General features: G+C 42.2%; 1 protein-coding gene across 1 annotated transcript; it reads right to left on the bottom strand.

Annotated features, from left to right (window-relative positions):
• Positions 1–374: 374 nt before the first annotated feature.
• On the bottom strand, positions 375–5,222 carry LOC147241484 (delta-type opioid receptor-like). The gene is made up of 3 exons (XM_086192346.1): positions 4,975–5,222; positions 2,898–3,337; positions 375–2,548 (listed from the first exon to the last, which is right to left on the bottom strand). Exons 1-3 carry the CDS (start codon positions 5,220–5,222, stop codon positions 2,019–2,021), a joined length of 1,218 nt encoding a protein of 405 aa, XP_086048472.1. The 3' UTR covers positions 375–2,018.
• Positions 5,223–14,603: the final 9,381 nt, after the last annotated feature.

The following is a 14,603-nucleotide window of genomic DNA, read 5'->3' as shown; positions in this document are numbered from 1 at the left end:
TTGTCAAACCAAAACAGGGGCTGGTCTATTTTTAGATTGTGCTTAGAATAGACATTGAACCCCAAAATAGAAGGGCTGCAGGGTGGAGTTTATGACTGAATCCCTTAAATATTAGTCGATGTTCGTCTTTAATTAGATACACGAGTTTATAAAAAGATAATCTTTTGTTTATACAAGACGCAGGCTATTTGCAGTACATTCAAAATAGTTTACAACAGCAAAGTCCATCAAGCATATAGGCTGCTGATGCTATATGATGTTACCATAGCGATGCTTATTGACATGCGACAAACACAGTATATTTCTGTGATGCCTGTGCAAATGTTCTTATCTATAAAGAGTATATTTCATCGTGTGCACGACTTGTTTTAACAGCTTTTTCAGATTGCACTGATAATATGTCTCTACAGTAACAGTATGAACATTTTAACATCATAAAAGCCACACACAGCACATAATAATCATTTTAACGACTATCAACCTGGACTCAACTCCAGAGTTGATAGGAAGCCCTCTGTCAAATTTTTAAAGCACATTCAAGTCAAGGATGCTCCTGTTAGTCATATTACTTTTACAACTTCTGCTTTATTTTTTTTTTTATTTACTTTTTTCCCCTTTCACCTGTTCGTGAATGAGTCAGTTCTCATCAGCCAAAATTCCAAAGACGACATGTGAAGCCGATAAGAGACATTTTTATGCATGTTGTGCTCTTTGACTCATCTGGGAATCGTTCTTGAACTCACCGGCCGCAAACATGTGTTATCCCAGACGGTTAAAGGCACATTCGGTAAATATTTATAACAGAGTCATTGGAGGAAACGATGAAACACTCCTAAACTATAGTTAAATGTGTGTGTGTGTGTGTGTGGGGGGGGGGGGGACGGATGCAACAATGACACGGATGCACCGATATGTCAGCTGTGTCGGCCAATATTTGCATTGTTGACTTCTGCCGGCAAGATGGCAGTGGACAATGTTTGAAGATGTGAAGAGATTTAAATATAGTCATTCATATAAATATAATCTGAGATCATCTTTATTCTTCTGTACCAGTTTCCATCCATCCATCCATCCATCCATGGAGCCTATCCCAGCGGCTACGGGCGAGAGGCGGGGTTCACTCTGGACGGGTTCTATACCAGTTTCCTCTCTCTCAACTCCTTCATAACTTCAGCAACAGAAACCATTCAAATACGTGAGTTTCTAGCTTTTACACTGAAATTTTCCTCTTACCTCTGCAATGGAGGTGAATGCAGAATTTCTAAAATGATATTTTTTCATAGACTTTTTCACCCTTTAGTCTGCCCAGTCTATCGTTTTTTTTCCCCAGACATTTCTTTTTTCAGCTCACAGCAGTCAAATTGCATCTCTGCGGAAAACATTTTTTTTTTGTAGTTCAATTTAATGATTTTTTTTTGGGTTACTCAGGTACAAACAAACAAAAAGTTATTTTCTGCACTGGCAATTGGCCAAATTGTTATTTAAAAAATTGCGATCTTTATCGGCCCAGAATTTCACAATTGGTGCATCTCTAAATGTCACTGCATGAAACTTGACATTGTTAAGTTCTCGTTCCTTTCCCTCTACTTCTCTCGTGCTGCTACCAACTATTTTCCTGGGAAAAGTTGAAGTCATATTGAGATTTTTGTTGATTTGGATTCAACGAATCACTCAAGAAGATTGAAGATGATACATTGGGTTGAAAATACTAAGTAATCATTCCAAATTGAATCAAAATCTATTGATTTTTGGGGCTTAAACGAAACAATCTTCTATTTGATACAAGTTGAAAATAGAAATACTCATTATTTACTACACCTGCCAACAAAAAGAAAAATATGAGTGAATTTCTGGAAAAATGTGCAATAAAAATCACATCACTATAGGTGCAGTTTAAGACGCATCGCCCGAACAAGAGTCAGAATCCGAGTCTACATAGCTGACGTGATGTGGGTTAGTCCAAGGTCATGTGAGTCTTCTTTTCCAATGTGGGAAATTGACGATAGTTCCACTGCTAGTCATGTGGGCTTGCCAGTCCCATCTGAGTTCTGGAGGGGAACCGCGGCCTCCCGTGCTGTGCTGAGGGCTTTCTTGCTCCCTGACACCCTGTCGCCCTTCAGTTTGGCTGACAGGCAGAAGTCTTTGAAGCAGCGTTTGAAATTCTCATCCAGGAAGGCGTAGAGAACCGGGTTGAGGCTGCTGTTGGTGTAGCCAAGAGCCACGCAGAAGAAGTAGGCCGCCATGATGGCTGTAGTTTCGGGTACACTCACGAGCGCCTTGACCAGGATGAAGATGTGAATGGGCGTCCAGCACACCACGAACACAGCCACCACGACCACCACCAGTCTCGTGATGCGGCGGAGGTTCCGATCCTTCTCCCTTGAGCCGGATAACATTCGTACGCTCTTCAGCCTCAGCACCATGAGGGAGTAGCACACGGTGATGATGAGCACAGGCACCACGAAGGCGAAGACGAACACGCATATCTTCATTAGCGTGTCCCAGTAAACGTACGGCTCTGGGAACTGTAAGGCACATTCAGTGATATCTGCAGGAGGAAAGAAGGGAGGGAGACTATTAAAAGATGGAGCCAACTAATGCTTTATCAAAAATAAAACTCCACCTCAGCTTTTCTGAAATTAAATTAGCCAGATACTGTGGAAAACCTCATCTGCAGTCAAAGGGGAGCATTTTTCTCTCAATCATTTCTATTCAGAGAAGCTGATGTGTGGCTAATGGAAAACTTTACACTGACAGATGGGCTTGATAAAACATGCTCCTGCTCTTTGACTGTTTTTGTTAAAAGCTTGAGGTGAGTGCATGAAAATTGGCTTAAATTTGTCAGTGTTTCTTTTTTTTTTGTGTGTGTGTATTTCTTTCAAGGAGCTGTTTCTCACCGCTGTTTGTTTGAGTGCCGCCCAGAACGAAAGCAGGTATCCCTGCGGCCGAGGACAATATCCAGATACACACATTGATCATCTTGGCTTTGACGGGGGTGCGGAAGTCCAGGGCTTTTACTGGGTGGCACACAGCCACGTAGCGATCCACGCTCATCATGGTGAGCGTGAAGATGCTGGTGAACATGTTGTAGTAGTCGATGGAGATGAAGACCTTACAGACCACTTCGCCAAATGGCCAGGTGTTCAGCAGGTAGTCGGTGCTCTGGAAGGGCATCGTGGTAGTGACCAGGGCGTCGGCCAGGGCTAAGTTGAAAATGTAAATGTTGGTCGCCGTCTTCATCTTTGTGTACCTGTTGTCGCACATGCAGAACACAAGGCAGCCGTGGATGTAGAGACGGCCAGAGTCAGTCAGCCACGGCAGTTTCGCTGAGCCCTTTCTGCTCAATTCATCGTGAATTAAACATAAGCCACGAGCCGCTGCTGCCTCCTTGAATCTGTAATGCAATCTCTCAGACTCACACTTCATTGTTTTTGGATATTGGCACTGATTTTGGGCCACATGTCATCAACTTGTGGCCCTCCAATAGCTTTAACTCTCAACTGATTGTTGCAGCCAGTCGTGTTACTGTGAAACAAACACAAAAAAAAAAACACAAAATGGAAGGGCTGAAGGTTTTTTTGTCAGTTTTTTTTTTTTGTGGCAGTTTTGTCATTGTTTCTGGTTGGTGGCAAAGGGGCGTCATGAGCTTCAGGCTAAATATACGTAGCTGGATCTTCCTGAATTCTGGAGTCTCAACAAAATGACGCAGAGGTGATTAAAAGCCATCATTGTAAGCTCAAGAAACCAATTTATGAGGATCGAGAGGTAAAATTTTGGGTGACATTATCGCTTTAACCTCCAAAACACTTCAATATATGTTTTGGGGAGTCCTGGAGTTTATAAGCCCTTTACAATCCCCCCTGATACCATTTTATCCTTTAAAATGTGAATTACATTCATTCTTTTTTCTTTATTTGCCTGTGCAACAACTAAATACCATTAAAATTTTGTGGCAAAGGTGTTAATAGTTTTTCAAGTTGACACGTTAGCAAGCAACTAGAGTGACGGCTTCATTGTCCAGCCTTTCACACAGACGCGGTCAGCTAATGCCTTTGCAATTTGAAAATAATGACTGAAGCAGCTTCGACAGTGAGAAGCCTTTATTAGCTGCAGAGCCTTGACATGTACTGATTTTATAAGACTGCTGTAATTTAAATGGGTTCATGCTAAACCAGCGAAAAGTAGCACATCAAGATTTTTTTTTTTTTTAAATCAAGCTGGATTGATAGAAGAAGCCTCTACCAGTTAATTTGATTTGAGGTAATTGTTTCTGGGTTGTGAGCGAGTCATTCAGTGGCCCTGCTGCACTTCACTATACGTCACAGGTGATTTGTCGTTCTCACGGGTCATAAATAAAAGCCAATGAGGTGCAAGCTGGCTATCATGTTGATAAAAAGCCAGTGGTTTCAACTGTAATTAATATCATGTCCGCCATAGTGGGTCTGATTTATAGAGCATTGTTACTGCATTTTGGAGAGCTCGGGGTTATTGGTGGGTGGGTCATAAAACTTCCTACTTTGGAGGTTTTGGGTACTCGCCAACCTCCCAGGAAGGAAAGCCAATTCAATATGGCCCGCGTTTAATGTTGACTTAAAAATGACATCACGAATCTTTACCCTTTCTTCTACACTCCTTGGGGTTACCAAGCAACAATCCTTCAGCTCAAGTCTTTCAGTGTGCATGCACATATATGTTAATTCTTCATCACGTCTCTGACAGACTTTGAGCGCATCCCTGAACATTACACAGGAGAAATTTAATACACACCAGATGGTCCGGAGGTGATTTTAAATCCTCAGGGTTTTTTTTTTTTTTTTTGTGCCAATGCTTTTCAAGCAGTAGCCAAACATTTCCACTGCTTGTTAAGAGACTCATGCTCCTGCTCTCTACTAACAAACAAACAAAAAAATGTCAACGTTAAAGCCAAAACATGCTGCCCTCTCTAGTATCTGGAGGATAGAGGGTTGGGTTTACCTGATGATGACATACATGACCAGGCAGTTCCCCAGCAAGCCCACCACAAACACCACTGAGTAGACTGCAGTGATGATGGGGATGATGGGAGACATGTTCTCCTGCTCCCAGCTATCTTCACCATCGCTCAGGTTGCGGTTCTCTGTGTACCCGAATCCCCAAGCAGAAGAATTCACCTGACAGTCCCCCGGCAGAGCTGATGTGCACTTGTTGTCTTCTTTAAAGATTTCAACCGGGGTGCTTTCCATTTTGTTTGTTTGCTGCAGAGATGAAGGATGAATGATGCTGTCAGAGCTGGAACCTTTAGGAACAACAGCAAAAGAAGCATGACAAGTACCAGATATTTCATGATGAAAACGGACAAATCAAATCATTGCGCAGCGTATTTGTAAAAGCAAAAAACTTCACTTTTCCTTTCAGAGACACTTGTAGATCCAAACATGAACCGAACCAGAGCTGCAGCGCGCACTGTAATGTGACTGGTTACTCACCTCAATCACCTCCAATCAGCGGACGCAACCTTTCTAATAACAATGACGGTGATTACAATGTCTCCCTCCGCTTCTGATTCTGCTCATCAGTTCTTGTTTTGAGGCTACAGCTCGCTAAAGTTTGTAGACGCTTCCGCGCGTCTTGAGAGGAGCAGCAGCAGCAGCGGCGGCGGCGGCAGGAGGAGGAGGAGGAGGAGGAGGAGGGGGTTTGCGGACGCTTGTGCACTCGTGGAGGGATGGCGGCGCGCAATCATGCACGCGCGCGCGCGCGCACACACACACACACACACACACACACACTCACACACTTCACCCCCCCCCCCCACACACACACACACGCAGGCACACAGGGGAGACTGCCGCGAGCAACATCAGCCCTGATTTAGATTAGCGGAATTTCAACGGCTAATCACGTGGTTGAATGACATTGATGTAATTTTTGTGCCCTCTGATGACTGGCAATTAAGTGTAATTTATCTCTCATCAAAAACAAAATACAGCCATGTGTCTTTCTCCATAAAAAAACCCAACCTAAAATGTTGGAGGTAATTGGTCTTTCCTCTCACTGACACGGTCCAGTGGTGCATGTGAATGCGAGTCAGGGGGGAGGCCATGTAGCAGCAGGAGAGAGATGCAGGCGATCTCTTTATTTCTATAAACAGATTCTTCATTTGCTTCTTCCTCATCTCCTATATTACATTCAATATGGTAATTTGACAATTATAGGGGCCACTGTTTGTGCTGTTCTGTGACATTTCTGAACAAATGATAGGACTGTGTATAAAGCAAATTATAAAACAAGATAGAATGATAACGATGATAATGACGATTACGATAATAAATTATAATGATAGAAAGGGTTAATAGTTATATGCTAATACACCTGATAAGTGTATGATGTTGTGGTGATGATGAGTGTGTATGTGTGTGTGTGTGTGTGTGTGTGTGTGTGTGTGTGTGTGTGTGTGCGTGTATGTTCTGGTACTTGTGCAGAACAAGGACCTGTGTGTATGTGTGTGTGTGTGTGTGTGTGTGTGTGTGTGTGTGTGTGTGAGAGAGAGAGAGAGAGAGAGAGAGAGAGAGAGAGAGAAACGGTGGTGCACTGTTCAATGCATCTCTTCTTTTGTGGACAGCTATCCCGATCCCCTGCAGAACGATGTGAATCAAACCAGAGAGGTCAACCCCGTCACTTCAGTGAGTGAGACATTTGATAAAAATTAAAAATGATTTACAGAACAAATTGTTTCCTTTCCTTTCCTTATTGTGTGTTTTTTTTGTCTTCTTTAGACAGAACTCCTTGATGTAGAGCAACATACAGTTTATCTGAAGGCGCTCAATAAGAGCAGGTGAATACATTCATGGAGCTCCCTCACAATCCTCCCATTTTATTTACTGTGCTGAGCTGCTTCTCTTCACAATCCCCTCCAGTGTGATAAGGCTGAGATCCTGCAGCAGAGCCTCGACAGGCTTTGAGTGAACCACACGGTCAGTAACACGCTCATCCTCACGCCATCATTCAACCACCACCTCTCCCTGCAAGCCAGTGACCAAATAAGAAAACCCCCCGGAGAAAATCTATCAAGGCCTATAGACGATATGAAAGAGTTTGTAAAAATCAATACCGTCATATGGCAGCGACGGGAATAGAATAATCTAGACCTACATCTCTAAAATGAGGCACCCTATTATGTCGAGCGACAAAAATATGAAGCCAATCCTTCAAGGCGTATGGGAGATGTTTAAGATTGCATAACTATTTCTTTAATATGGCTGCCACAGGAAGTTAGCACCGTCGACGGAAAACGATAGCATATTGAAAAGGAATAGACCAGCGTCGGAATGTGTTAGATATCGCACAAACGAATGAGGTGCATTTAAAAGCAACAACAGAGGATGGATTGCTATTAATGAAATGGATTTTATTTAACTTCTACAAATGCGCCGTGTTTGTTTTGTTCCAGTTCGATTTGCTGGATTTATCTTTGCCTGAAAAGAACAAGCATAGGTAAATACATACATTTTGCACTGCAGCTGTGGAAATACTTGGACATAAACACTTTATTAGGTCCACTTTGCACAACTTAATGTGATCCAATAAACAATACTCATAGATCAGCTTAACAATAACGCTCAGTTCTGATTCCCAGTGTCTGGGAGCTTATTTTTTTAATTTATCTTCAAATGTATTAATGAGGTGGGTAGTTTTGTTTTTTGGTCTTGCATTATAATGAGAAATGCTCCTAATATTTAGACTAATTCACACTCGAGGGTTCAAGAATATTTACGCTACAGTCTTGCTACCCTTCTGATGTTGTCATCAGTTTGAACTTGAAAAATTGTGCTTTTTTTTGATGAAAGTTATAAAATACACATCCTACAAGAGATAAAAACAGTCATAACTTTACTGGGGTGAGTCTGTAAAGTGTGTGTGTGTGTGTGTATATATATATAACATCACCTTATTAGCTGTAGCGGCTAACATTGTGGTTTTGCAATTATTCAAACTCAAAATGGAACAAACAGACTAAAAATATACACTTGCCGATGTTTACATTATGCTTTGTGTGAATATTACACAACGGTGATTCATGATATGACTCACGCTCAGCATGTCATCAGTGGTTGAAGTAACCGACCCGCAACAGAGCAGCTGATGTCTGAGGACATGAAAGGACTCATTTGTTGCTTCCTCCGGGCCCTCTGAAAGTCATGTATACATGGGCTCCTGTCTGCAATTACGGTGAATAAAAGGAAAACCGATAAAAAGTCGACAGTCATTATCACAGCGAAGAAACATTTAAAGAGATTTGACCGTATGAAGAATGAGCTAATTCCTGCTCTGCTTCGATGACTTTTATTTACGTGAAATGTATCCACGTAGCATCAGGTCAATTAGGTTCCTATTGAAGTTACTGGAGTCAAAGAAATGGTAAATCTTGCTTTCGTCTGCACCCTGAACACACGCGCACCAAAGAACATGCAAAAATGTGATTTTTTTTTTAAACCTTTGATGTGCAACACGGGCGAGAAATAAAACTGTTTGATATTTCCAAGTTTCACTGCTGTTCCTCTGAAATACACGGATCATTAAATAGTCCAGCCTGTCCTTTCCGATCTTGTTCTTTTATAACCAGAAACTGTCATTTCTTCTTTTTCTTTATTAGTTGACATTTAAAAAAAACAAACCCTGACGAGTCATGGCTTTGTCTGAGATTAAGCTGAATAACAATATTGTTTGTTCATACAATGCCACACGCTCCTTGGTAAGCAGAGAGAACAGAAATAATATGCTAGTTCGGATATGCAGGACGAAGCATACTTTGTACGTACTTTCTGCACGAGGCCTTTTCAGGGTGGTTAGGAATAATTTTGATTCATCACAAATGAGGTGTTTCTGACTGGATAAAGAACTGCTGATTCTGTGTATTGCAATAACTCCTGCATTTGGCTCCCCTGCCCTTTTCTCTTAGAAATGTATCCATCTTCAGTAACCGCTCTATAAATATATCATGTGGTCTGGCTTCTTTTTAAGGACAGGTCATCTTCTCTCTCTCTCTTTTTCATTCTGTGCCTGATAAATGGCCACTTGTCTTCTCATAAGTAACATTTTCGCAAGCTAGTCAATCAAAGGGACACGTGCAGATTATACATATTTCCCTCAACCATAGTCGTCAGACCATGACAGAACCATCAGGGGAGGAGAATGAAAGGGTGAATTTTTGATAAAGGGGGAAATTGCCTGAGTAGAAGAAGGGGAACCTTGGAAATCTGCCTCTCATCCTGTGTGAGAGAGCTTTGATAAGTAGGTTTAAAGAAAATAAAGACAATGACATCAGTCTCAGGGCGGCACGCTGGTGCAGCGGTCAGCACCATCACCTCACAGCAAGAAGGTTCTGGTTTCGAGCCCTGGCTCCAGCACGGGATCTTTCTGTGTGGAGTCTGCATGTTCTCCCTGTTCCTGTGTGGGTTCTCTCTGGTACTCCAGCTTCCTCCCACAGTCCAAAGACATCAAGAGGGGACGAGGCTGATTGATACTCTAAATTGACCGTAGGTGTGGCTGTGAGTGTGAATGGTTGTCTGTCTATGTGTTGGTCCTGTGATGGACTGGTGACCTGTCCAGGGTGAACCCCACCTTTCACCTGGAGGCTGCTGGTATAGGCTCCACCCCCCCCCCCGGCCCTAAACAGGATAAGCAGTAGAAAATGGATGGATGGAAATCAGCCTCTTTCATGAGAAAAATTTTAGATTCAGTTTGATGGGGAATATTCATGAATATGGCCTGACGCATGGCTGCGTCAGGCATGACAAATTAATTTGGATGTTTACACAATTTTACAGTGTCCAACATCGTGGACATTTATAAATGTCTGGACAAACAAAACAGTGTCTTTATGCCGTGTAGTGTTACATAATGCAAAAACAGCGATGGGGCGTTCGGTATGCAACATCTAGCAGCCGGTCTTGTTGGCCTTTTTCGTCAAATACGACGATTCGACCATGACAGCAAAGAGGGATCAAATGAAATAGCGGCTAGTTAGCTAAGTTGTACATGGCTAATGTTAGCACTCCTCTACATTAGCATAACCTTATACAGGTGACTATTTTATGTTTGTAAACATCTCACACACTTTTGTTGCCATGATTGACAGCATCAGGACCCTCCTCCTTGATGAACAGAACTTTTGTGCAGGGTGGCGTGCGGCATTGATCACGACTGTCTCCTGGCCAAGACATGATAAGGATTTATGGCGCTATGATTGCTGAATCTGAGACGGTGAATCTGTCATGACTGATGCTGTCTGATCCTGATTTATCATCACCGGGTTAAAAGTCTGTCATTTTGATGCATCAATTTCTGCACAAATTTTCATGGTCTACCCCTCACTGAAGGCAGCTACACACTGATTTGCGTCTTCGCGGGACTGCAGATGCTTTTTCTTTTACTCAACAACTCTTTGAGGACACATTGGGTCTGCAGACTCTAGGAGACATGCACAGATGATTACTTTCTCTCTCGCTGACAAATGTGGACCCCAGCACACATGGAGAGCACAAACCACAGACCTCAACTGGTTTGATATTTCAGCCTGGACTCAGGAAAATGGGCCAACTGGCAGACTGAATATTTGTTAACTAAGCTTCATATCTCTCACCTGCATGTGAAATTAGATTTCAAATCCGTGTATATTCTCAACAATGTTGCAACACAACTGGGTCTTTGTCTTTAATCCGCTGTATCCAGCTGTTGTAATCACATCCGTACACATCTGTCCAGAGCTGAGCTGGACAGCACCGTTTAACACACTTACCTGCATTCAAACGCGTATCTCATTATAGCTCGAGGTTGAACCCTCTTAAAGGTCCCTCGGGTGAATAAATTAATATTCTCCCACTGGACTCTGACCTCAGACTGAAGAAAATCAATCTTTAGCAATCGATACAACACTGAACATTCAAATTAGTTCTTCTCCCTTCCTCTCAATGCAGGAATCCTGCATATTTCTGTTAGTCAATATTCTGTTTTTCTGTAAGTGCTGCAAGTTTGCATCCACAGTCAGGGATTAAACAGGTTTAAAAAGGAGATTATTTGGCTCTTTGCTATTTTTAGAACAGAAAACTGTTTTGTTATATTTAGTTTTTTTTGCCTTCTGCTGTCACAAATACTTTGACCCGATAGGTTAGCGTCGGCGCTCAATAGAGAGATTCCACCATGGAACATTAGCTCCAAACCCTGTGTTGCCAAAACAAACAAAGAGCAGGAGAGATTTCTACTTCCCATCTCGGATGCATAAATCACTTGTCAGCATGACGGCACCAACAACTCACTGATATCTTCAGCAGGTCCAAAGTCACAAACACAGTGATCCATATTTGATTGGGGGAGGGGGGGGGGGGGGGATTAATATTGTTGTCAAATAAACTTTAATGTCGATGATGTCATCAACATTTTTGATCATAATTTGAAGTTTTTGTGAAGAAAATGTGGGGAATGTTTCAGCGTTGTCTGAACATTTTTTTCAGCCACCACCTGCACAAAGAACTGAGTTCTACTTTCGATTCAGCCCTTGAGATGATCTGAAAGGGCTTGATGAGTTCAAATTTAGATATTCACTTCATGTTTGGGACCTGTTTAGAAGTTTGGGGCCATAGTGTGCACTTTACAGCTCTGTTTGTTTTGGGTTACTTTTTTTGAATTTGCATATTGGGTGGCATAAGAATGAATCCTAAAGAGGTAAGTTAGTGTTGTTGAAAGTCTGGTTCACTTGCCTCAAGGTCATTTAAAAATAAAATAAAATTGGGCTTTCACTTAAATGTGTGAAGTAAAGTCTTAAACAGCTTTAAATATTCAAATATTTTTTCTGCGGCATGAAGTACGTCAACAAATACCACAGTTGTTCAATTTTGAAAATCTGATTTGTCTTAAAAACTGGTGGTTGCTCATCAAGTGGCTGAACAAGACTACAGGGACTGATGAGGACATTAAAGGTCATCACACCAAAAACATGGGAGAAGAAAGGAGGGTGGTGTGGTTCCATTCCAGGTTTCCTAGCATTTTGCATTTATTCATCAAAAATCACAAAAGTGGCATTCAGATATTCTTGCTGAACGAAAGGGTTACAGTAAGTATCACCAAGTGTAACTCAGCAGGAGATACATCCATGAAAAGGGGACACACACACACACACATACACACACACACACACACACACACACACACACACACACACTCCTCCGGGAGTGTAGCGGAGGGACTGACTTATTTTAATAATACGTCTTTATTTAATTAATGATTTTAGTCCGCAGCTGTGAAGGAAAACTGTCAAAAAAATTCGCTGAGGAATGTTTGGAACGTTTTAGGATGGTACAGAAGTTCCTCTTTGGTTCTATTGAACAGATGATTATTATTGATTATTATTATTGGTTTTTGACAACAGATGATTGTATTTGTAATCAAACCTGTCTGAATAATTCCGTCTTCCACAAATCTGATGGAGAGGTCTGATAAGCAGCTATTTTAAAAAAAATTAGAGTGAACGACATGCATATACGTACTTCACTAAGAGATAAACAGATTTTTGTTGACATGCGGAAAGTTATTTTTTTCCACCAAGCATGAATTTTCATCAGAAAAAACGTGACTGCGGCTGCAGAAATATACGTTCAACTGATGAAATCTTTTGTTTGCGACTGACATCTTACCTCCAGGTCTGCCAGAGATCAAGAGTTCTGTTTTATTCGTAATGATGTGGTTGATGTAAAACTTGGCGGCCGTTCTGGAACATGTAAACAAAAGTGATCTGTGCGCCTTCAAACTGGCTGCAGGGATTTACTCCAGTAACAGCCGCATTAAGTTGGTTGATGTTGGGAGGGAGGTTCTGGCTCACTGGTCCATTTCATAGGATTGGATGAGGTTGAGATCAGGGGTCTTCTCAGGCCGGTCTGGTTCTAGCACTCCAAGACAGTTTCTTCATGGACTTTGGTTTTGCAGGGTCACTGGAATAAAACCTCCATACGGAATTAAATGCATTCATTTCAACCTTATTTCTCTCCAGAAGATGACACAGAGATGGATCGAGTACGTCATGGGTTATAGGAGACCAATTCCACTGAAAGTGCAGAATGATGTATGACCTCAACGATTCCTCACACTCTTTCCCCTTCTGTTCCAGACAGACAAAAGCTGGAACTCCTGAGGGCTTTGTCACATTGAACATTTGCTGAAATGAGTGATGCTATTACTTTCTTATCCCGGAGGACAGACTGTTTCAATAAAGTTGGAACCTCTCCATTGCCTAACATCATGAAATGAATGGCACAGCCCAAAAAGCTCTCATCTATAAATACATAAAGGTATGAAAGTAATGATCTAAGACAAACTTTTGGGAAAGAATTTCCAACATTTGCTTTTGTATTTACTAATTAATCACGGACAGATCGGCGTGATGAAAGGTATCGCCGAAGAGCACGTAGGCGAGCGGGAGAGCCCTCTGTTCTCCGGGCCGAGCTGGTTTTGATCGATGATCCAGACAAACAGCTGATCATCTCTGAAAATGCTGAGCGAGCACCGTGAGACAGCGGCGCCATTTCAGATCGATGGCTGAGGGACACAACTGCACTTGGAGGCTTTGCTGAAGAGAGAAAGTTGGAGTGTTTACGATGACATTTTTACTATATGCCTATATTTTGGACAATCTGATGGTGAAAATACCACCCACTATTTCTGGTGATGTCATCAGCGTGATTGTTTTTAGAGGGCACAGTGAACGCAGCTCAGCCTCTCTGTCTTTATCAGAAGGTTTATTTTGATAAATCAGAGGAAAACGCCAGAGAACATAAGGCGTAATGTTTGAAGTCAGCTAAAAAAGAAACCAACAAAATGGAATTAATGCAGCTTTCAGTTTTTTCCCTCAATACTACTAATCCCAATTAAAAGTCAGGACAAGACTTTTATCGTACCATCATTAATGTGTCACACTGCAGCCGGGGTGTCAGTTTCCCTCCTTGTGTTGACTATTTCCATTCACCCTGTTTTTCTTGAGTCTGCCCGGTTCTCCGCCGCCTCTTCACCCCTCATTACAATCTGTAACCCAATCTCCATCAACTTCGATCAGCCTTCACTCCACGAAGCCTGGTTTCTCGCCCTCATTAACCGGATTTTCTGTTTACCACTACAGCTCACTACCAGACATGCTTCTTTTTTTTTTTAACTTCCTAAGTTTGTTGTGTGCAGTAAAAACTAGTTTCTCTGTGTCAAGGCTTCACTGCCACCAGCACCACCCCCCCACCGCCCTCCCGCCCCCCGTGCTGTCTTGTCGGCCCCTGCCACCTCCCTGCCTCCCCTTCTCTCCTGGCCTTTGCTTTGATTCTTCCCTCCAGCCAGGATTCACTCGCCTCCTGCCGGGATCACTTTCCAATTCTTTAACAACATCACCCAAAAACTTGCTCTGACTGTGCAAATATCTACCTTTGGCTCCAGAAAGAAGAAATCTTGGCTACAAACTATAGCATGATGCTTCTTATAAGATTAAATCAAGCCAGATCACGAAGCCACCGGGGCTGCAGGGACAACAAAGAACACGGTCAGGGACCGTAAGGCATTTAAGTGTTCTTTTAGAAGTATTCCTGATTAATCCTGTG

Source organism: Aulostomus chinensis, chromosome 21 (genome assembly GCF_037954235.1).
Source record: "Aulostomus chinensis isolate RoL2024-O1b breed Wild chromosome 21, RoL_Achi_v1.0, whole genome shotgun sequence".
Lineage (NCBI taxonomy): Eukaryota > Metazoa > Chordata > Actinopteri > Syngnathiformes > Aulostomidae > Aulostomus > Aulostomus chinensis.
The sequence above is the reverse complement of the archived record's forward strand: the minus strand, read 5'-3'. Positions and strand labels throughout refer to the sequence as shown.

What these genes read in the sequence shown, in the direction of transcription:
- LOC147241484 (XM_086192346.1), bottom strand. Translation starts at nt 5,222, where the DNA reads ATGGAAAGCACCCCGGTTGAAATCTTTAAAGAAGACAACAAGTGCACA. An exon ending in GTCATGTATGTCATCATCAG is followed by an intron (nt 3,338 to 4,974) that starts GTAAACCCAACC and finishes TGAATTGAGCAG; the next exon opens with AAAGGGCTCAGCGAAACTGC. An exon ending in CGGCACTCAAACAAACAGCG is followed by an intron (nt 2,549 to 2,897) that starts GTGAGAAACAGC and finishes TTCCTCCTGCAG; the next exon opens with ATATCACTGAATGTGCCTTA.